Source organism: Aphis gossypii, chromosome X (assembly GCF_020184175.1).
Source record: "Aphis gossypii isolate Hap1 chromosome X, ASM2018417v2, whole genome shotgun sequence".
In the NCBI taxonomy this organism is placed as follows: domain Eukaryota; kingdom Metazoa; phylum Arthropoda; class Insecta; order Hemiptera; family Aphididae; genus Aphis; species Aphis gossypii.
In genome coordinates, this window is record NC_065533.1 from 30587718 (window position 1) to 30613235 (window position 25518).

Below are 25518 nucleotides of genomic sequence, written 5' to 3' on the forward strand. Positions count from 1 at the left end.
ATGAGCACCCCTCAGTCCGCCGTGAATTCACAGCCCTCGTAAAATAACAATAATGCTACTGTTTTTTGTTTGTTTGTTTGTTTTTTAGACACGTCTTACGTGCGGACAGTGGCTAATTGGAGCGAGGCACGTTTTGAAAAGTTTCGGATTGTCAATCTATTATATTTACCAGCCTTTTTTAAGGTAAGCATTAATTGTTTTACTGTTAATTAATAAAAGTCTACAACGCGTACGGAACACTGCTTCAAATTCATTTCACTGTTTTTGGTGATGATACACTAATATAAGCCGCGAAAAGGTAAAATGGTAAAAATAATAGATAGATATTATATAGTATTATGTAGTACGAGTAGATTAAGTAGAAAAAAAAATGTATAAGTGGAGACCAGAACAATAATTGTTATTGTTCAAAAAGTGTAAGTCGTAGATAATTGAAAATTTCACCAGTTTCTTAGATTGGCATATTTTTTACATAATTTAATCTTCAAAATATTCGCCTATTTTAAGGCTTTTTATAGGCTTTTGAATTTTTTGTTTTTGTTTAGTTTTTTTTTTTTATAAATATCGATGAAATTTATTTGGCAATTTAATTCAAAATTTCTCAGAAGTTATTCTTATTGTAGTTAAAAAATTATAAGAATACCTACATAGGTACAATATTTTATATTGTTAAGTTTTGAATTTTCCAGTACCTATTATAGATATTAGTTCTATAGTAAAAAATTAGAAACATCTTCAGTCTAAAAATATTAATCTAAAAATAAAATAAATTCTGAGCCAATCACTTATTTCGGTTCTTGTTTTATGGGCACGTATCAGTTCAATTGATTTTTATTGTTCATTTTGAAGTTGTATTAACCACTAGCAATTCAATGATTTTGAAACTAGATTGTTATTCGACTAATTAAATTCTGCACACATAACACATGTGTCTTGTGTACAATACAATGCAGGCAGTAAATTAATTCTAACATGCAGTACAAACAAAAGTAGACAATTACACAAGTATAAATGATAAAAAAAAAAAACAATTTTAATATCTAGTTAAATAAATAATTTTTAAGACGTTCATAAAAATACTTTAAATTTGTTTATCTTTATCTTAAACAAATACTATTAAAACCTTCAAAAATGTATATCGCAATACTAATATACTCCACAAAGGAATGAGTAGTATTAGTAGAGAGGTACGGTCATCACGTCATATCGATAAATAGAATAAATGATGGGTTTTAAGAAATATCTTTTCAGAATAATTTAAACAGTTTTATTAACATTGAAGTACAAATTACTTCGACTGTTATTATATTAATTATATTATTTAATGAACGAAATCGTGTGCACCTATAACTTTTTTTCGTGTGAAATAATTAAAAAATTAAATATAAGTAATTTATATTAGCAAATATTTTAATATTTTTAGGTATGTATTTCAGTATAAATATATTTAAATATATTAGTTTAATTAATTGACAAAGAAGAAGTCGTATCTTATGTTTTTTTTTCGCATTTTGTCTTGCGCATATCATCATATCAAATTATACGTTGAACAATTTTAATTTTGTGTTTAGCTTATGAAATATTATAGTGAAAATAATCTATTATCAAACTTAAAGAAGAAAACATTAATTATATCCTCAAGTTGACTTTTACAATATTTAATTTTTATGTGAGTTATAAGAATGTAAAATATTAATATTTAAAAATGATCATAAATTGGTTTATATGATTATTTTTGTAAATGGTAAAATTTTTAAAATATTTTAAATTTATTTGAGTTATTTACAGACATTTGAAATTTTTTTAGTCTTATTTTTAAAATGTTGATACAATTTTTTTGCCATTCAAAAAGTTATAAAACGTATTATTGATTCTAAAATATTTTCATTAACTCTTCCGGTGAAATTATTGATTATTTATCTTAGATTTTTTAATTAACTATTGTTTTATTGATTAAAGTACTTTCATTTGCTTAAAAACTATATATCTTGCTAAATCTACAAAAAATCATTATATAATAAAATATAAACATATTTGTTAATTTAATCAATGAATTAATACTATACCTATGTTAAAATCTTAAATAATCGATTGGCTGAGGATTAATTCATATTAGGTATTAATCGTTTGGTTAATTCTAAAGGATGTGTTTATTATTTATAAGTAGGGTAAATTATGTCTTTTAACACCCAAGAAAATTTAATATAAAAATGAATTAACGACATAAATACCTACTCTACTAACAATCCTAAAAATAAAAATACACTAGAAATGAAAATGTATATGATTAAAAGTTGTAGTAGGTACTATAAGTATACATATTTAATACATGTATAATATAAATAGAGTATATTTCCAAAAAGCTCGGAAAAATAACGCAAAGTGTCTTGTAATTCTTTGATTGTAAATAATCGTTATTTTACAACTGGATTTTGGATTTCGTAAATATTAAAATTAAGATAAGTTTTTTTTTAATTTGCCAAATTTTAACTTTGTTTACAATTATTGTAAAACAAACTTATGGAAAATTTTGTATTAAATTTTCAATTCTTAGCTACTTATACAATATTTTTTGTAAACATTTTACTACAAAATAATTTGCAAATATTGAAATATTCATGATTTTAAAGAATTTTTGTCAATATTTGAACTTTAAACGCTAATAAAAAAAAATTGTTGAATGATTTTTTTTTTAACTACAATAATAAAAACTTATAAAAAACTTTTTATTAAATTTTCATTTTTTTTTATTATTTTTTTATCGATGTTTTAAAAAAAGATACCTATTTAGAAAAATTGAAAATTTCAGTCGTCTATAAATAGCTCAAAAAAAGCAATATAAAATAATCGTGTATAGAAAATGCAAATATAAACATTTAGTGGAAATTTCAAGTATTTACAGTGATTTGTTTTTGAGTTTAAAATTATATTAAAAAATCGATTTTGTCGAAAACTGGGAAACTGGTTTTACGAAAAATTCCCGTTTTTTTATCACTTTTTCGTGGTTTTTCGTGGTTTTTTGTGATTATTTTTAAAAATGCTGGAAACTTCTTACTTTTAACCTTTAAAATGCATCAAGGATTTTCAATTCGTCACCAGAAACCTTCCCTGAAGTTTTGAATTGTATCATTATTCCAATGACAAGTTATGGTGTACACTGTACACAGACGTAAAATAAAACACACACACATTACTGTAGAATCAATACATTCATCACTTCGTTCAGAATCTAAAATATTTTATTTTATAAATCCAATTTATTATTATAAACAAATTATTCATTAGGTATTTATTTGATAAAACAGTAAAATTAATATTACTTAAATGAACTTATGTTTATTAAAAATTAGTGATTTGTGTAGTATAATTTATTTATACTAGGTACTGATATTTAGTTCAATGGCGTGTTTTATAGATATCTACAAAATACAAAAATACAGTGAAAACTAATCCTATAAAGTATAAGGTATAAAACGGCTATAGAATGAGAAACTTTATAGGTAGGTATAATATGTCATAGGTACCTATTATAATATATAATATTTTATTAATAAACATTCGTCAATTCATTGAAGGTAGTGCTGTAGATAGAAATTTAATATGAGTAAGTAGGTTAATTTTGGTAATTTCATGATGTTAAATTTAATTTTCTATAATATTTAAAATATATATTGTGTAGTAGGAAAAATTCATAGTTAAAGAATTTATTAAAGATTATTTATAAATTTCAAATTTCAAATTAAAAGCCTGTAAAATGGCTATATTATACAAGTAACAGATATTTGGAATACATAGACAGATGCATCATTTGCTTTTCATGCAACTTTATTAGTTCGAAAAAATCTGTTAAGTTGAAATAAACCAAATAAAAAACCTCCAAAACTGTTAAATATATTACACAACGGCGTGGAAACAGCTGATACAAGGATTAAATATTTATTTTTTTATACATACCGGTGATACCAATTACAACCATTATCAACGATGTTTGGAATGCGTTAAAAATATATTTCAAGCAGGTGTTCCTAAAATTAAGATTTGATTTTTAACGACAGTACGACACATATTGTGATTATAATAATAACTATGTGGTAACATGGCAAAATTATACAGCAGTGTTTTAAAATTTTTATTAGTATTGACATTGACCGTTGCACGTTGCAAATATACACAGTAATATAGTACAGATTATAGATAGGTACTATTTGCATACTTTAAGTACTTATTCATGTGGCTTAAATAAACAATTTTTTTTTATATAGTTCAAATAAGATAACATAATTTACAATCTGGATTAGCAGATATAATGTTTATAAAGGTACTTATTACATGTACTTGTTTACCTATATTATGTTATTATATTGTTTAATGACAAGTCTTATGCATCTTACACATACTACCATGAATATTTCAGATAATTAATCGATTTGATTTACACTGCCAGTGTCTGATTGTAATTTTAATTTTTCTAGCCACATTATCAGACATTCACTGAGAGTAATATCTCATGTTCAGTTTATTTCGGCCATCTCGATCATGGATGATCAAAAAGAATTTGTAAATGTTAACCTAAACGTATGTATAAACATTTATTTTTATTTTATAAGTATAATTTATGGTATTGAATCCTGTAATATCATTCATTATTGATAAAACGTTTACATATATTATTAACAACTATATTCTCTTAATTATTGATTAATTAACATTTTAAACAAGAATTTTTCGTTAGATACCTTACAAGTAGGGGATCAATCCAATCCCAGATGATTAAAGATCGATTGGGCCCCAGGACACCATCAACTTAGTGGTCTCCCTTTCAAATTTAACTTCAAAAAAATTTATCACTACATTTTAAAGACTGTATATTATTGTATAATGTTGTACAAAACAAAAAAAAAAAATATAAATTAATAATTATGTAATAATTCATTATACGCATATTATATATTATATATACGTATAATTTAAATTTTTTCCTTGCTTTTTCTTTTGCAAATTGTGGAATAGTTTCATTGAAATCGATCAATTTCAAAATATAATTTTCTGAATATAATATCATATAATATAATTAATGATTTTAAATTCATCTACTATACTCACTCAAAAAACACATTTTTTTTTTTTTTAAACTATTTTAAACGCATTAAAAACATATATTGTACAAATAAAAACGGGCCCCGGGACCGTGCCCCCCTTGCCCCCTTTAACCCGGGCTTGGATTGATCTTATTTTGTGGCATTCAAGAAAAAAAAATAAAAGTGGAAAAAACTCAAATCAAACTCCCATCTACCAGCAATTAAATTATATATATATATTTTAAAACTAATAACGACGGATTTAATAGATATTATATAGATATATTATTATAATATTATGAGGTGAGTGTGTTGCTATTTTTAAAACAACAGTAATATACCTATAGGATACCTATACCTATACAGTATGCGTGTATGTATGTGAGTATAACTATATAACTATTCACTTTCATCTATTTTAATTCCATAAAATATTATGATTAAACATTTTTCATACTTTATAAAAATATACATTTATTAAAAAAAATTGTCATTTCATACGTTTAAGATAGAGACATACATACGGTATAACATTTTCTTCAAACTTAAAAGTTTGGTTAATCTATAGACTGTGACACATTTAGGATTTTATTGATAGTTCAATTTTTAAATACTTACAATGCTAATAACAAAAATAATAATAATAATATTTTATCGAACATATTTAAGTTAATATGCATTTAAAATTCATATGACTATATGAGCATTAATATTATTCGAAGAACAATAGAATAAATATGAAATACAACAAAAAATGAAAAAATATGAATATAATTATAATTCCACATTTTCCATACAAACATTAAAGCAAATTATATCATAATATATTATGTCATTGATTGCCTAAAATTGAAATTAATTTACTTTTAGTCGAGCGAGTTCATAATATCGTCTCAGTCCATTGAGCAAAATAAAAATTCGAACTTTAAGAACAATGAAGGACTGTCAATAACATACGGCATTGACGATAATCCACCATGGTATTTATGCATCTTTATGGCTCTGCAAGTATGTATAAATGTTAATTAATTCTTAATCGTAACAGATTCAAAATAAAAAGAAGTGGACAAGTTAGTAACTGTTCTACTGCACCGTTATTATATTCAATCACTAAGTATGGCCAGTATGGTGCTTTAAATTTGAATTCATTAATACACCATTGCATATTAAAAATAATTCTCGCAGAGGAAACGGTTGTTAGCATATTTGTAAAGTATATTTTATTTTATTTGTGGTATCTATAATAATACATGGTATAAATAGTTAATAGATTAAAATTAAAATACATATTTTGAAAATATCATTGCGTAAATAATTACAGTATACATATATATTATACTTTTGAATTTCAACAAAATAACTAAAAAAAATATTCTTTATTCAAATTACCACTTTAAACCTTAAAAGCGATTAATAAAAAAAATAATATGGCAGTATAGTTTTTTATTCTTAGATTTTAGAAAAAAACTAATAATGAGTACTTAACCTTGTATTACCTTTTAAGCCTTAAATTTAAAAAATTAAAATTTTATATGTATATTTTTAACTATAGAATAATAAAAAAAATTTGCTCATGTATTTTAAATAGTTTTAAATTACGAGAAGAATTATTTATTTTTGAGATTGTATTCAATTATCGATCTTAAACATTTTTATCAACATTTCCACTAAAAAACTAAAAATATTTTAAAATTGTTAAAGGTAATTTTGGATTAATATGAATAATAAGCAAATTCTGTTTGATGTAATTTTGAACTTTAATTATCCAAAAAATCTTTTATGATTTCATATCAATTTTTTTTTATTTCTAGAAAATAAACTTATAAGGAATCTTGTATCAAATTTTAAAGGCTTGGATGATTATATTTTAAATTTTAATATTTTGAAATAACAAAATAATTAAATTATAATATGTTATACTATTATAGTACTTGTAGGTATATACTATATATACTATTCATTTTTCAAGGTTTTTTTATTTGAAACAAAAATTTTATCATACTTAAATTGAATAAAAAATTTAATTTCAATTATTTATAAATGGGTAGCACAAAATATTATGAAAATTATATAATTGTAGTAGATGTTTATTTAGTTAGTCGTTACAGTAATTAATTTTTAAATTATGTAATTTTGTAAAAATAACAAAATCGATTTCGTCAAAAACTAGTTTAGCTTAAAAATTCTAGTTTTTCACTATTTTTTTTTTCAAATTATTTTGAAAAGTGATTCGAAAAGTTAACCTCCTAGTATCATTTATATCCAATTCTCTACCAAAAACCACCTTCGAAAAATCAAAAGAAATTTGTTAATAAAACTTGTTAGTACGAAAAAATAAACATAAATCATTGTAAAATCAATACATTAGTTAACTTTCATTAAGAATTTAAAATTTAAATAATTGAATAAGAAAAAATATGTTCTAAAATACTGAATTTATATTTCATATTAGATTACTTATAATAGGTTATATTATATAATATAAAGTTAAGCAAATTTATATAAATAATATTTTAAAATGTCATCATACACTACTTAAATAAATTGTTAAGGTATTTTTGTATTTAAACTATTTATCAAATATTATTTTGATTTTGAATCAGTTTCCAGAATTTTAATACGGGGACCTTGATTATATTTAATATGGGTGTATTAAAATTAATTATTTTGTTTGTCATGTTATGTTACTGGTGGAAAGAAATTGACAGTACGTCCTCTTCTAGATTTTACTGTTACTTTATGTATAATTTATATTTATATTTGTGTGTGTTTTGCAGCATTACCTTACGATGATTGGTGCTATTGTTTCGATCCCGTTTATCCTAACACCAGCCCTGTGCATGAAGGAAGATGATCCCGCTCGAGGCCATATTATATCAACAATGATATTCGTAACAGCTATAGTAACGTTTATACAAGTTACATTTGGTTGCAGGTATGTTTTTATAACTAATTGTATCAATCAATTCCACCTAAGTAATAAATTGGTTCTTTTTACAACGCTTAAAGATACCACGTTAAATTTAAAAAACTAAATAAACCTATTTTTAAATATATCTTTTAAGAGGGCGTCGTACCTACATGTGTTGTCTTTGTCTTGCACAAGTACGGCAGTACGACATAGAAATAAATTAGTAAATGTTCGTTCACCAGTTCCAATAGTGTGCTGTTAACTTTGGCATAGAAGTGTATTAAACTATTATACAATTTAACGGTAAGATTATTATCTAGGTCCCCATACTGCCTTTTATTGATATTATTATTTTTTAAATAAGTTATGGTCATTTTTAAATGTACAATTTCAAAAAGGTCATAATTTATTTAAAAGTAATATCAATAAAGCCCTACGTTGAGCCCTGGATAATAATCTTACTTATAAATTTTCTAATAGTTTAATACACGTTTACATCAAAGCTAACAGTACATTATTGAAACAGGTGAACGAAAATTTGCTATATCGTATATGTGCAAGACAAAAACAAAAAATGTGGGTACGGCGTCCTCTTAAGTAGGTAATTATAATTGGTTTTGTTATGGCATCAATAAGAAACTATTTGCTTTGAGTTATTTTTTGTATATCAAAAATTGTTTAGTTAAAATATATATCTGATTTCTGGTGTTTAATTATCAGACAACCAATAAAATGTGTAATAGTAACTGCAACAGTTTATTTAGAACTTCGATTGCCCTGCAGACTTAATAGGTTTTATATCCTTTAGGTTCATTACAATTAATTTCTATTTCTGTGTATGCGACGGATAATTCAGAAGAGTTAGTATATTCTTTCTTAAGGGTTTTAAATTTCTTTATCCGGATCATGTAGTTATTGTTTGAAAGTATCCTTGATACATTTACATACAACTTGGTTTGCCAAGACTAATGCTGTGTCTCATGAATTGCTTTGATTGCATCCTAGTTTCACAAAATAACACTACTCTCTCCTACTAAAATGTCTGAAATTAAAGGTTGACATTGTTTTTCTTTTTTCCTTACTAAATTCGTCAAGGCTATTTATCAGGTCATTCGCTATCTTATCGTATATTTTTGATAAATGTTTTTTTTGTATTAAATGTATTTTTAAAAAATAGAATGATTTAAACATGTTTAAAATATTAATAAAAAAACATGAGTTTTAGTATGGAGTAACACTGTTACGATCAATATAATATAAAATTATAATAAACTTTAGTAAAAATCTTTCCATCTATCACAATATATTTTATCGCTGTCTTATCTGACATTTTAAATATTCAAAATGTAAATTCTTGTATCATTCTTGACTCCATATACCGAATACTCGTATTATTCGTAACCATGTATAATAATAATAACGGTTTATTCTTAATAAATATTTGATATTAATACCATTATATAACTTGTTAATAACATTTTATTGTCTTGACTTAAACGTTATTAAATTTTGAAACAATAGTCAGTCGTGTTTTAATTACATAATTATACTATTGTTTATTACGATTTGATTAGCCTCACCATAAAGATAATAATTATGTATCAAAATAATCTATATAGCTTAAATAAATTAATCGTATAAATTAAATAATATTCTTTTAATATTTTAATCGTTAAGTAATCCCTACCCAATTAATTTTTTATTCCTATACATCCTAATAATATTTGATTTTGGTTAAGTACTTATAACAGATTACTATTATTGTAATGAATAATAAAAAATATTAACATTATCATTTTAAATCTCAAAAATCAATTTAAAAATAATTAATTTTGGGATTATTATTAATAAATTATAACCCATTAATCATATTTTTCAACAGGCTTCCAATCGTACAGGGAGGAACAATTTCATTTCTTGTACCAACATTGGCGATTTTGAAACTACCACAGTGGAGGTGTCCATCTATGGCAAGCATTAACGAAATGTCATCTTACGATCAAGAAGAACTTTGGAAAGTGCGTATGAGAGAGCTTTCAGGTGCAATAGCCGTATCGGCTTTGTTTCAGGTTTTTCTTGGGTATTCTGGTGAGTGATCGCATGTATACATTATACGTCATACTATATTTTTTATATTATATTCTTAATTATGAAAAAGTAATACATAATTAATAAATGTATATTTATTATTTTACATATTTTATATCAAAATAGTTTGTAATATTTAACCGCTTTTCATGACTAAGAACAGCATGTTCAGCACATTCTAGTGCTTTTGTTGTTAGCTTTAATAGATTATAATTTTATCTTATTAGAAGAGAATAAATAAATTACTATGAACATCCTTAAGTAAAACCATTGTACGATATTTCAGATAATGATAAAATTAATATACATAATACACATCTAATTTTTGCTATTCCTGATATACGTCTAGACGCTTATTAGAAAGTAATAATTAAACCAATATTTCAGATAATGATAAAATTAATTTATTTTTATTTTTATATGATTTTATTTTCTATCTTGCAGAGAAAATTTTACTGATTGGGTCACGAAAATGGTCAGTTTTAGTTTTTTGTTTGTAAAGGTTCCGTCTTAGAGAAGTCAATTTCATATATTATTTGAACTGGGACTATGAAATTTTTCGTTATAAGGAGGATTCCGTCTAATAGAGAGTCCGTTATAGAGAAATTTTACTGTATATATATTAGTGTTGGCCAAAGATATCGATAATTCGATACGATACCGATATCGTAGGTATTTTTTTAATAATTTTGATATCGATATCTAAAAGTAATTATTGAAAATATCACGATATCGAGATTGTTAATCGGGGCTCACTTTTATTACTTTTATCTTCTAGACAATAAATTATGATGACATATTGTGATAAATTTTAAAGAAATAGATCACCATACCAAGCAATTTAATCTTAATTAAAAATTCAGTTCTGATTGTTTGTTCTCTGTGATACGTCATATTCATTTTATTTTGTTATTAAATTTATATTTGTGCTAAACAAAATGAATGAACATTTTTATTATAACCTAATTTTCTACATTTATATTTACATTATAATACATAATAAATTATTATTAATAATTATTATTAGTAGTAATTAATATACATATAATTAATAATATTATCAGAGCCGTCTTAAGTTTTGCAGGGGCCCATGGGCACCCGGAGCTTAAGAGACCCTTTTAGTAGGCCCTACAAAAGTTGAATATAAACATCAAAAGTTATTTAATATGATTACTTTATTAATTAAAAACTATTTTACTGCAGAATTTAGAATTATTCTTTTATAGATGGTCGTATTAAATATTAATACGTTACAGCCTATAATTTAAAATTGTATATTATATATATATTATTTAACTTTAACATAACTCCAGTCTGTTAATTAAGTTCATATCGTTATAACTATATTGGAGGTTGACAGTTTCCATCGATTAGGTAAAAGTTTTGAATTCACCTATACTTTTCTATACTTCCCCGGCCTTTTAATTTATTAACGATTTGACTACTAATAAAATATTTATCATTAAATATATATTTTTAAGAACAAATTGTAATCAAGTAAAAAATTAAGAGGACTCCACATGTGTTGTCTGTCTCCGTCTTAAAAGTACGTAACATAGCAAATTTTGCAGATCGCGTGTAGCTCCGTTGGTTTAAAAATTAGAGTGAATCAACCTATTATGAAACTTGATGGTAAGAACATTATCTTGGTTCATATGTTGATTTTTTTTTACGATTAATCTTTTTTAAAGAGATGAATGAGCATTTTTAATTTACATATAAACACAGATAATGTTCTTACCTTCAAGTTTCATAATAGGTCGATTCACTCTAATTTTTAAACTAACGGAGCTACAAGTGATCTGCTGAGTGAAAATTTGCTATCTTACGTACCTACTTGTAAGACGGAGACAACACATATGGGTGGGGCGTCCTCTCAAATAAAAAACATTTTATACGCATTACCATTATAATAAATATAATGTGTAGTAAATATGTGAATAAATGCTCAAGAATACTTGCATAGTGTGAAATTTGATTTTGAAGTTTGATATGAACTTTTTTCTATTTTAGATATACCTATTATAGTTACCTATATGCTTTGTGACATACCGTCAAAATCAAATATCAACTATAATAAATAATTAATGTAAAACAGTTGTCATAAAAATATTGTAATAATAGGTATTTTAAAATTACGTAACTAATTAAAAATGTAATACTTTTAGGTCTTATCGGAAAAGTGGTCAAGTACGTTACACCATTGACGATCGTTCCGACTGTGTCGCTGGTAGGCCTATCACTCTTCGAGAATGCTGCCGAATCGGCTTCCAAGCACTGGGGCATATCTATGGGGTAACAGCTGGTCGACTTCTACCAATAACAAATATATAATAAAATAACGTGTAGGGTGTTTAAATAATTTAGTACCCTAAGCAATTAAGTTCACCTCAGTAGCGTGTGATATCGTGTGAGCTATTGCGTAAAAAATAAAAACCAAAATAATCTTTGGGTACCTACCTAATAGCCCAGCCTTAATCAACTACTTGAGATCTCACTTATAAGGTTATAGATTATTTTATATAATCAAATATTAATAATTCGAAAGATGAACATTTTTTTACTATTATATACATATAAACACGCATAGGTAGTATAATTGAATAGAATATACCTACATCAAAAACTTATATTAAAAATGTTATATAATTCGATGATATTCAAACATTGTTTGGTATCTCACATACCAAACAAAAAGAAATAGTAAACTATTAATTGATATTAATTAATTTCAATATTTCTAATGTGCAAATCGAAATTAATTAATATCAAATAAAATTATTATGGTTTGCGTTTATCATTGAAATTTAATTTTTACTTCATCGGAGGACTTTGGCAAACCTACGGTGTACATATGGCACTTTTAAATTGGCTAATATAATAACAAATTTCCTCTTAAGTCTTAACGAATCGTATAGATTAAATAAATCAAATTTTTAAAGCAGAAGTCTATTCAAGGCTGTTTCTTTCGTATAAATTAAACGGTTTTTTTTGCAGGACGATCATCCTACTTACGCTATTTTCGCAATTCCTGACGAATGTCAAGTTACCAGTCCCGACGTACAGCAAAACTAATGGATTTTCAAACACAAAATTTAACGTATTCCAGCTATTTCCGGTGGGTATCTATTTATATGGCTATGTTTATAATAATCACTATAGATTGTGCAAGCACTTTTCCGTATTTTAGTAATAAAACAAAGCTAACTGGTAGTAGCCACTAGACATATCAAGTCCTCAGCCTTTAAATGTTTTGTAATCAAATTTAACTAAACCATCATCTTCGATTATTGAGACCTAATATTCTTCATTGTTTCTTAAAATTATAATTATACAGTTTTACCACGGTTGATGAAAATGTTTTTTAACCATGTTTCAAGACTGGCTAATTTCACCATCTTTTTTTAATTAGTTTAGTTCCAAATCCAATTGTATTCAAGGATTATGAAGATTTTAATCTTTTTAAGATTAAATTTTGAACTATAGGATTCTAGAAATATAAAATGAAACGAGTTAATTTTTGAAAATATTCAATTTTCTACAGACTTTTAAGGACAATCAATAAAGCTTTCGAATTATTTACATGAACAGAAATCTGTTAATTATTAAGAAAAAAATAATAAATATATTAATGATTTTAGTTATGATTTAGAATGTTTAGAGAATAAAGAAATTTCATATGATAACAATAAAAACATGACTAACGTAGGTCCTGTTTCTTAAAGTCATACCTCGAAGACAAATCGTTCTGTCATAGTCAACAGTAAACGACTAAACTATTATCATACCTTGAAGCACTACCCGGCGTTCCTCATTTCTACACCACAGATTTACCAGTTAACTATTCACCCTCATTGGAAGATATGCCAATAACACAACCTTATTCTCCTCAAATTCCAATCCTTCCACTGTCAGTTAAAAAATCTAACTACATTTAAACATCTTTATTTTCTGGTTTATTAAATAGAAAATTAATATCAATGTATCTAAATCATTACACATAACGACATAAGCTTCTCACTTTGACCAAAAGACTACCCGACGATCACTCTGAACAATTTCATCTTACTTGTCGAGTAAGGTCCACGTTTAAAAACAACCAAAAAATGTTTAACAGTAAACTTAACCTACAAAGGCCCTTATTCAGGTCGAATACAAACATTCAAAACACTTTTTCTATAAAAATGTCCACCATCTCATATGGACCTCCAAAATCTCACTCTAGGGTTCAGCAAAAAAAATTAAATATCAAAACGATTCAAGGCTTGCAATACTTAGCCTTCGTATTATTGTAAAAACTCCGTGATAGGTAGCTAACTAACTATTCTATGGCGATCTTCAAGTCAAAACCATTCACAATACAGCTATTATCTTTTACAGAAGGTTCTAAAAGAAACTTCTGTTAAATTCAAATCACCTCATCTCACAAATGGCCTCAAAGACACTTCCTGACAACCTTACAAGACACTTCAAACACAATTGTTGCTGAGAACTACTTAGTTTATAAGACATGCTTATACACTATATAGTACTTAATATAATTTTTACTTCGTTATATAAGGTGATTCAATTGTGAAGCTTTCTTCAAGTCATTCACAGCCTATGTAATAATTATTTTATAATTTTTTTTTTATTGTATGTAATGTATAGATTGTAAAATATCAATAAGTCGCCACTCTATAAGAAAAAAAGAGGAAAAGATAATCATCTAACGATGATTAATGATAATATTTTATGTTATCGTTTCAGGTACTACTGACTATAACAATCATGTGGATTCTGTGCGCGCTATTCACCATGTACGATTACTTCCCAATCGGACATCCCGCAAGAACCGATGTCAAGATTCGGATTATAGGTGATTCATCATGGTTCCGAGTGCCGTATCCTGGTAATTATAATACAGTTATATTTAAACTACACTTAGGCGAGACGTAGGTACTTATCATAATGTACGTTTCACCTAAGTTATTAGTGATATTCATTACATGTTAATATTTGTGTATCATCTGAAATTCAAAGGTCAATGGGGTTGGCCAACCGTTAGTGTAGCCGGCGTCATAGGCATGTTGGCTGGCGTATTGGCGTGTACTGTTGAGTCCATAAGCTACTATCCGACAACAGCCAAAATGTGTGGTATGTACTTATCAAAAATAATAAACAGCCATCTCTTACTTTATGCTCAACATATAATGTGATGGTGTGACTGGATAAAATATAACATTAAGTTACACGAGTAAGATACTGAAATTAGTGTGTTTCTATACAATATACACATTTAACCACAATGAATCGATCATGGCGAACAACAATTTTGAGGTCCGACAAATGATAATAGTTAGGTGGGCGCTTCGTATTGTGATATTTTAAAATTAAAGAAAATTAAGCTAAACCTTCATATAAGACAAATTAGGTACTTTAGGCCAAATTTGGTAACAATCGCGATCGTTATGGCTTGAATTTTAGAGTTAATACGACATTTCACAATTTATGACATAAGACTTTCAAAGAACTTCACATTCAATTGTTACCTTTTTCATATACACATAGCAAAATAGCAAATCTACGTAGCAGTATTTTACTAAAAAATTTTTCAAGTAGATATAGACTGTTTAAAATGAATAATAAATTTATTAAAATGCATAAGACTTGTTTTAAAATAAATACTTAACATCAAAATTATTGGAGGACATTTAATATTATTCTCTACAGATTTGATAATAAATACTTATTTTCTAAAATTAACTATTAATATACTTTAATAATAAACCGGTATGTATATATGCTATATGTTTTGCATGTGTAAGCCAGAGAAGATACGTCGATACAAATTTCTCCGAAATTCAAACAATAAAATTAAATTAGAGGTCATTACTGAGTTGGATGGCAGTACTAAGTGTGTGGATGGTTGTAATAACAATTAATGGTTTGAAAAAAAAATCTACTTTTATCGATTTTACATAATGAATTTTTATATAACACTTTCAAAAAGTTATACTTAAATTAGTTTTTTTTTTATCTCAGATTACAAAATTCAAAACTCGCAAGTACTTAAACAATTATTTATGATGATAGTCATGCAATATTTATAAACAAAAATCATAAAAATTTATGTAGTCAATATTGGATGCTTGTTTAACTTTAAGCAATAAATAAATTGAATTTTGTGTATGAATATTAGGAGCTCCACCTCCACCAATACACGCTATCAACAGAGGAATTGGATTTGAGGGACTAGGAACGGTATTTGCTGGACTCATGGGAAGTGGAAATGGCACCAACACGTTCGGAGAAAATGTTGGTGCGATCGGCGTCACAAAGGTGATATAAAAATGATACAAGATATCATCCCGTGTTTATTGTTGTGCCCTCATCTTGCAAGTGCATAATAGTAAATTTAATTTAGAATGACATTTAAATAAAATCTTATTAAGTTTAAAAAAACATTATGTCTTATTAACGTTTTCAAGGAGGATACAACAATACACATATAAATTCCTCGTAGGAAAATATTATTTTCTTAAAATTTGTATCGATTTTATTAATTTAAAATTTATTTATGTAGATTGGCAGTAGGCGCGTAATACAGTACGCCAGTGCATTGATGTTGATTCAAGGCGTTGTCAATAAATTTGGAGCAGTTTTTATAATCATTCCTGAGCCTATTGTTGGAGGCATGTTTTGTATTATGTTCGGAATGATTAGTGCATTTGGTAATAATTTTAATTTAAAACATTTAAATTGAACTAAATTATTTGTTGAATGACTTAAAATATTAAACTGTATTTTAAATTTTTAGTTTTAAAACTCTTAGAATGTATCTTTATCAATAGCTCTACAATCAATACTTACCTAATTACAATAATATATATATAAAAAAAAAAAATAGTAGTTAAAAATAAAAACTCCGGTTGCAATGGTATTGTAGAATCCCTGGTGGATATCCATTGAAAAAGCCAAGGGGACTACAATTTTTTACATGAACTTAAGTCGTGCGGGCATGCCTCCCCCCACAAACCTATCATTGATAATTGTTGACAATTTTTTTAATTAATATTCAAATAATTGTACTGTGTCAAATATATAAATTAAAATAACTATTTAATATTTTTTTCATATTTAAAATTTAATAATATTTAGTTAATAAAAAATACTTAGCGTTTATATTAGAAAAAATAAAACTATAAATGAGTCTCGTAAATACTTTATTTTATTTTAAAACCGTCATTCTTGAGGATTTTTAAAATCCATTTAAAATATATTCACTGTAAATACTGTTTGTTAAATATTTTTCCATGTATAGAACTGACAGATTTATAAAAAGTTCTTGATGCAGTTCTCATACACGCTTTATTCTTCTCATAACTGAAAAATATCGTTCATATGTTGCTGAACTAACTAGTAGAGTAAGTGCTACTCATAGCATTTTTCATAAACAAGGGAAAATTTCTTTTTTAGTTGTATTTTTTAAATCTTCAATATTAAAATTATTGCTGATTTTATTTATGAAATTTGAGCAACAGTAGTTTTTGATTTTTGATTTAATATGTTAATATTCAAAAAAATCATAAATACAAAATAATAAAAATGTTTTTTTGAATTTATATTTTTTATACTACATAGTTTATAATGTATAGTTATACATAGTTTACATATTATATAGTATACAAATATTCTGTTTGGGATATATATTTAATGTTTATAAAAGTGAAACTAAAGCACCTTTATACTTTTGGAATAATTTTTAGGGTGACTTTGTGAGCTTTTTTTTCGGAGGGGAGAGTCTAAACACGACGATCTCCGTCAATATGTAGTATGGCCATTGTTAGTTACAGAAGATAAATTAATTAAATTATATTGGTATCCTTTGTTATAAACAATAAGTACTGAATTAATTATAAAATTCTTCATGGGAACTTTCACCCTAAAAACAAATTTAACACGTGTTTATAAATTACATGATTACTTGAGCAATTTTTCACTTAAATTATATTTGTATTTAATATTTATTTACTAAATTAACTTATATTTGGGTTTATAGGTTTATCCGCTCTGCAATACGTTCAATTGAATTCGTCGAGGAATTTATATATCATTGGATTTTCAATGTTCTTTTCGCTGGTAAGTGCATTACGTTTTTAGATCAATTTACCCATAAATAAAAAACTAAATTTTAAATGAGAACTATTTTTTATAGCTTTTCAAAAACATAACTTGCACTAACTTAATCAAACCAATTTTTATTCAGTTATAATATATTTATTTATTTTTTTTTTGAACTGTCTTAAAAAATATATTCAACAAAATGGCTATCTCAAAAAATTAAAATTCTTAAATGCATAAAAATTTTTTTTTTAATTTTTAAATTAAAAAAAAAAATTGAATTTCATACCATTCAATCAGAATTTCTATACTTAGTATTGTAAAAAAACCACGTTTAAATATATTGATTTTCCATATCGGATGATAAGGGACTTTTGGGACATACTGTATAGTACCTTGTGCAATTACTAATACAAGAATTCAGTATTTATGTAAAATTCGTTTATTGCTTGGGAATTAAACAATTATCTTTTTTAATTAAACTTCAAACCTCTATTGATTTAATCGTTTACGATTTCAGGTTTTACCGAAATGGCTTATCGCTCACCCGAATGCAATTCAAACCGGAAACGAAATATTAGACAGTGTGTTAACAGTCATTTGCAGTACGAGTATATTGGTCGGTGGTTTGATCGGCTGCTTCTTGGACAATACCATACCAGGTTGAAAATTAAAAAAATCATTGTAAATCGTAAGTTGTTTGAATAAACATATATTATATTTTATTGTCAATATAGGCACTCCAGAAGAAAGGGGTCTCATAGCTTGGGCCAATGAAATGAATCTGACTAGTGAACCCACTACAGGCGAAGAAACAAGCACTTATGATTTTCCGATTGGCATGAAAGCGTTAAGGAAGTTAGTATTGAATAATTCTTTTGATATGTTTTAGATGATAAGTAACTACAAAATTTGTTTTAAATATAAATTATGCCAATGTGACCGCATTATATTAACAGTGTACGTGAATCTTGCAAAAAACACAATGGATTAAAATTCAACAATTAAAACGTACCAAATAGAAATCTAAAGGCTAGTTTTTGTCACATTCAAATAAAGATTATAAAAATTGTTTTATGCTGTTTAGTACCTACCTACATTTTTAAATGGTTTTAAAAAAATAATTCCCCAATCTTTATTTTCTGTTTATGGAACATTTTACAGTCCCAATGGGCCATTATAGATACTGAGATACTTATACAGTTAAAAAAGTTTTTTTAAAACATAAATTAATAAGGTTATTTTAATAAATGTTTGACCACGACAATTTTTTAAATTATAAATACTTTAAATAAATTATATTTGTTGTTATTTAAAAATAAAAAATAGCACATCACATATTATTTTTTCAGATTAGTAGTTTAAATGTATAAGGTTCATTATAATACATAGCTATAAAACAATATCAAGCACCATGGTCCATACCATAGAGTAATATAGAGAGGCCGTTCTATAAAATAATTGAAGCGCAGTTAGACTCCCTTTTACAGGTTAGCCATATTAAATATGTAACATATTGTATTACCCGGTAATATTAGTCAGACAATAATTTTTACTTTTTATTTACTACTTACTCAGAAATACTTTTTCACATTATGTGTGATAACTTTTGTTATTTTTGTTGGATTCATTTAAAGTTATGGGTTACAATTTTTAAAATTGTTCGTTGTTGAAAATAAATATAATTTACCGATTAGTATAATTCAGAGTTATTAAACTTAACATATTGTTTTAAACCTAAAAAATAAAATTATATAAGCATCAGAAATCAGATGAATCATTTTGAATAACCCTGTATTGTATACAATTTGTGTTCTTCATAGAAGATAGAACACAGGCAGATAAAAATTAACGTTAAATATTTCTTGGGGGCTCCATGAGAAACTTTTACTTAAAAAAAGGCTTCGAGGCTGAGAAACTTTGGGAACCGCTGCAATAAAAGATAAATATGTACATACTAAATATCCATATATCAACATACTATAACAGAAACTAAGATAAATAAAGATCAAACAAAAATTATTGTTATTTATACCTGAAATTTAATGAAAAGTTATGAAATTATATATTAAAATGTACAAGTTTAAACTCTAGAATTAAAAAAGACAATATCTTATTCACTACTAAATACATACTTGACTTAAATTTCCATACTTACACAAATTATCCTGGGATACTTTTGAAAAAAATAAATACTTTTGTTTACCATATATTGTTAATGAATAGCGAAGAAACAAGACAGAAGACTTTCTTGAATTTTATTAGACACTCTTTGATTTATTACGATGGTTTACCTTTAATTAAAATAAAACAACATTATACTACAACCAATTAATTATTTATATTTAATATTTAACATAAATGTTACAACTTAGAACTAAAACATGCATTTTTTTCTACATTTATTATTTTAATATAAATGATATTAATTATATAATTTTTAAATTCATTGACCTCTAAACTGGGTAAGTTTATTGTACCATTGTCTAAGGTATGGTGTTTCATTATGTTTTTTAAAAATATAATTAATTTTTAAATTTATGTAGGTGGTTGCAATTGATTTTATTAAAAGAGTAAAATGATCTGATAATGGACTGCTTGTTTCTTGACTATGAGTTCTTAAAGACAAAAATAATGTGCTAAAACTTTGTACTGGATTTCTAATCTGTTAATTGCTTTTTCTTTATAATTGTAGATTTTTAAAAAATGTTCAGTTTTAAAACAAATGAAAATGACATCATCACTGGGGTACATTAATCCTCTTTTATCACCACCTTTATTCTTTAGAGAAATTAAAGAATTTAAAAAACAATCTTTTACCACAGCTACTAATGAAAGTTTGCATTCTTCACATTTAAGATAATTACTTATAAGTTTATAAACTACAAAACCAGCTGTATAAATAATAATTTCTTTGGTAAACTGGCTTAATGAATGTTCAGAAATGTTACCAATATAATCATGATCTATAATAAATGAATTAATATTTTCAACATTTACCTCATCAATAATTAAGTCTGAACTAATACCTATAGAATTATTATTCAGTACTTTAATAGGATCTGTACTGGAGTAATGTAAAATATCAATATCCTCAAGTGGTATACAATTGCCGGTATTAAAACTTTGGACATTATTTACTCTAATTACTAATTTTCTATATGCTGCTCTAAACTGTTGGGCCGTTGGATTATTATTATAACCTCCTGATGCTCTTATTGTGCCAAAAAACAATTCTATGTGATCCTGACTACATTTGTACATTTTTATATGGTCTAATTTGCCCGAGTCTACAAAAGTATTATACAATCTTAAAGTACTATTTAATCCTCCAATAAATCCAATGAATCCCGTTTTTCTTTCAGAATCTAAGACAGGTACAAATCCATCAAATTCTTTTACCTTAAGACCTTTTATATAATTAATAAATTTGTCTGTAAATATAGAAATATCTTTTATATTCTCTTTGATCAATGCTTTTTTATATCCTATACAAATTCAAGCGTGAAAATTCGTGTTAATTCGATTTATTAATCGAGCGTGAATTTAGTATATCAAATTCAATATTAAACATTTCCATAAATGTAATTGTGGCACCAGCTTCCGAAAACTCATCCATCTTTAAATTATTCATACAAAATCTCAAAGCATCAGCAACAGACTGACTAAGCAGTTGTGATACAAGCTTAACTTTCATTTTTTGTTTACAGTAAAAAATATATTCTTTTCTCAATTTATTTGCTAAATGACAACTTTCTTCTTCTTGCAAACAAAATAACCTTACTATATATTCAAAATCAATAATATTATCTTCATCATCCAAAAATTGTTTTTTTCTCCAACAGCATTTATCACTAACTTTATCATATGAGCTGGATCCATAAATGTTACTATTTCATTAGATATGTTTTCAAAAACAAAAGATGTGTTTAAGGTATTTATACTAAAATTACATCCCAAAAGTTTTGCAGTTGTTAAGTTGGTTGTACATCCATAAAATGTTAAACTAATTATCGATATACCAGTTTGTTGTAAAAGTGTTAAAGCATGTTTAATTAGTTCAGATTTTTGGGAACTATTAAGATTACTTACTAAAACGTACCCAATTGGTAGCTTCCAATTTTCATTTATAGAAACAACCATAAGCACAAAGCATTCTTTGGCTATATCAAGGCTATCATTGGTCATTCCATTGCCTAAATCTACACGCCCGTGGTATGTTCCAGTAGAGCTATCATACTGAAGATGTTGGCGAATAGCCATCTCATCCATCATCAGGGCACAATAAACCAAATTAGGGGAATTTTTTACTTTCAATGTTAATAGTTTAAGAGATTCTTGTGTAAATCTAGGGTTGGCATTAACATTAGCATACCATTTACTAAGTGTACGCTGGTGTGGTAGTATAGCGTTAAACTGTTTTCGAACATATTCATAAACTCTAACGGAGAAAAAGTGCAATGATAAAGCATATTGCCTGATGGACTATATTTTTTAGGAACTTTCTTACCCATATTTTTTTTAGCCCAATTAGTAATTAAATCTTGATTATTACCAAAAGATTCCAACAATGTGAAGCCAACATCTTCATTTATGAGGTTCTCGTTTTGCAATTTTATGATGATTGTTTTCATTGTTGCAATTTTTTTTCTCTGTCTCCTAACAGTTTGCAGTGCTGTTTTGAGCCTCATATCTTTAATTGCAAGCTCACCCTTTAGTGCCTGAATTCCACGTTTTAAGAAGCGACGACGTGGAGTATCTGATGCATGAATCCAGCTATCATCCATAAGTGATGTTTCACGTTTTATCTAAATTAAAAATAATAAGTTTGAAATCATGTACTTCTAACACATAATAAACAAACAAAATATATAATTTTATATCATTGAATTTAAACAGTCATATTTACACAAGGTTTTTTAATACTGAATGTATCAGAAGTGCTCACTGTGTTTATGGATGATTCATCAACTGACAGCAATGATGCAATTTCATCTTTGCCGTTTGGACTAATAGTACAACTAGCCAATTCCTAAAATATAACAAGAATAAAAAATTATGTTTAAAAACGTTAAAAATAATAAAAGATTATATAATTAGATACCTGTTCATGTATATTTTCATCTTTTTTGTAAGCCTTGACCAACAGATATCAATGAAATGTCCATGTCTTCTTCTACATTTAATTCATACATAGAAGATAACTAAAAAAAAATGTTATTATAATTATTTAAAGTTAATAAGAGTAATAATTAAAATATGATATTCACCTTGACTTCAGTCCTTTCGAACAAAACACGGTTGTCACTTGTACTAGACACATCAGTGTTTAAATCACTTGGCAGGAAAGGTTTTACTAATTCCGGATAAACAATTTTAAACTGAAATGCGATAATATAAAATAAAAACTCTATATTCTTGGGCATTTTTTGAATATATTATTTAACTTACATTTTTTACTCTTTCAACAATACATGTTGGAACAGCAGTTTTTTGGAGAATCCTCATGTTTTGGTTTTGATTAAAAATAAAACTTGCTGAATCAAAATGAGCAGAACATAATAAACTATTCTTTGTGATATCCTTTGTATTTAAACCATTTTCATTTATAAAATTCAACCATTTTATTCTAATATTTTCATTAGTTGGAAACCTGAATAAAAATAAATAATTATTATATGAATATAAAAGACATTTTTATATAAATAAAATAAATTTTAATAAAGACACTCAATGGCAAATAATAGTCAAATAACATTTGTTACTGATACTTACTTATGAAAAGAAATATTAGCACTTTTGGAATTTGCATTTCTCGATCTGCTACAGAAAAAACAACTCGGCATTTTTTATTAAAATAATTGAATGAATTAAACAAAACAAAAAACTACTGAATTTGTTTTTAAAAAAAAATACTAAAAGTCCGGCTAATGTTGGTAAACACGAGGTAAAGTGTAAACACTAAAAGATATTAACATTATCAATTATTCAGTTATCACTTAATAGTTATGTCAAACAGGTTGACCTGAAGTTTTAGTTGTACATTTTTTTTTTGTTTATATACATGGTGACCCTGCAAAAGGGAGTCTAACTGCGCTTCAACCTGACATACAGACGATATAAGGAGACGGCCTCTCTATATTACTCTATGGTCCATACAGATCGGACATTGATCTAAACAGATCTATTGACCTAATCGTTCAGGCCCAATAGTATAATTTAAACACCAAAACAATTTTTTTTTGTACTTGTTTTTTTTTTTTTTAATTAATATAACCGTCACTTATAATAATATTGACAGTCTTTTTTCAAAAATGATTTGTAAGTACCTAAATAATACAATAATAAGACAAAACTATGATGAATTGAGATTTAGATATTTAATATTTACTATGGATAAAACACATACGTATATTTATAAATACTATTGACAATGATAATTTTTATACTTTCATTTTTTTCAGGATGAAATGGACGTACTCAATTCCATTTTTACCAACCTACAGACCAAAGAAAAATTAGAATTTTCAATGTGTGTATTTTATTAATATAATTTATTGTAAAATTATATACCTAATATTGTTTATTGAGTTGTATGTATTTATCAAGTCTCGTTATTTGTATCATCAATACAAAGTAAAAAATTAAGTCACTTTTTTTTATCGCAGTTCTGAAACGGTTGAATGGACTTCGATGTGGTTTACACAGTTAGATAGACAATTAACATAGGAAGATTCATAAGTATAACTTATTGTTATTAATATAATTTCTTTATCTTTGATAAATTACGTCATACGTATCATTATACGGGTTGTTAACTCTCGCAGTTTATAATTGGCTAATTTGATGAATTTTCCAAATAAATCAAATAAATAACTATTGGTTACTACATAGGTCCTTGTGCTTGTGCAATGTGCATTATAAAAACAAAACATACCTACAAAAACTGTATTTTTATTTATTTTTGATTTAAAATGTAAAAAGTACAATATTTATCTTATATTTTAAAACCGTTTTCCGCCAAAATTGACCTTTCCGTTTACCGCTAAGTCCGTTTACCGTTAGTACAAATTTCAGTTTCTATATTTTGGTAACCCCTTGCCACGTAAACAAGTAGAGTGATTGGTAATTGGTAATGATTTTTAAAATAATAAAAATAATTAGGTTTAATTTTTAATTAAATATGTGATTTTACAAAGACACATTCAATAACTCTACTTTTTTACATGGTAGGGGGTTGCCGAAATGTAGAAATTGAAATTTGTACTGACGGTAAAAGGAAATTTATATTTTTGTACAAATAATAATCGGGAAAGTCGATTTTGGCGGAAAAGTTGA

General features: G+C 26.0%; 1 protein-coding gene across 3 annotated transcripts; it reads left to right on the forward strand.

Annotated features, from left to right (window-relative positions):
• Nucleotides 1-1260: 1260 nt before the first annotated feature.
• On the forward strand, nucleotides 1261-24766 carry LOC114131728 (solute carrier family 23 member 2). Of its 3 annotated transcripts, XM_050205980.1 has the most exons (15): nucleotides 1261-1423; nucleotides 4473-4575; nucleotides 5949-6086; nucleotides 7856-8013; nucleotides 9872-10077; nucleotides 12246-12372; nucleotides 13075-13195; nucleotides 14827-14968; nucleotides 15100-15213; nucleotides 16259-16398; nucleotides 16643-16790; nucleotides 18119-18198; nucleotides 18701-18842; nucleotides 18918-19038; nucleotides 24645-24766. In XM_050205980.1, the coding sequence occupies exons 2-15, from the start codon at nucleotides 4537-4539 to the stop codon at nucleotides 24700-24702; spliced, it is 1734 nt and encodes a 577-aa protein (XP_050061937.1). In that variant the 5' UTR covers nucleotides 1261-1423; nucleotides 4473-4536; the 3' UTR covers nucleotides 24703-24766. The 3 variants fall into 3 exon arrangements, with proteins under 3 accessions (XP_050061937.1, XP_027852830.1, XP_027852831.1); XM_027997029.2 differs by lacking the exon at nucleotides 1261-1423 and having other exon boundaries at nucleotides 4397-4575; XM_027997030.2 differs by lacking the exons at nucleotides 1261-1423; nucleotides 4473-4575 and adding an exon at nucleotides 6124-6286 and having other exon boundaries at nucleotides 5949-6058.
• The last annotated feature ends 752 nt before the right edge of the window (nucleotides 24767-25518 follow it).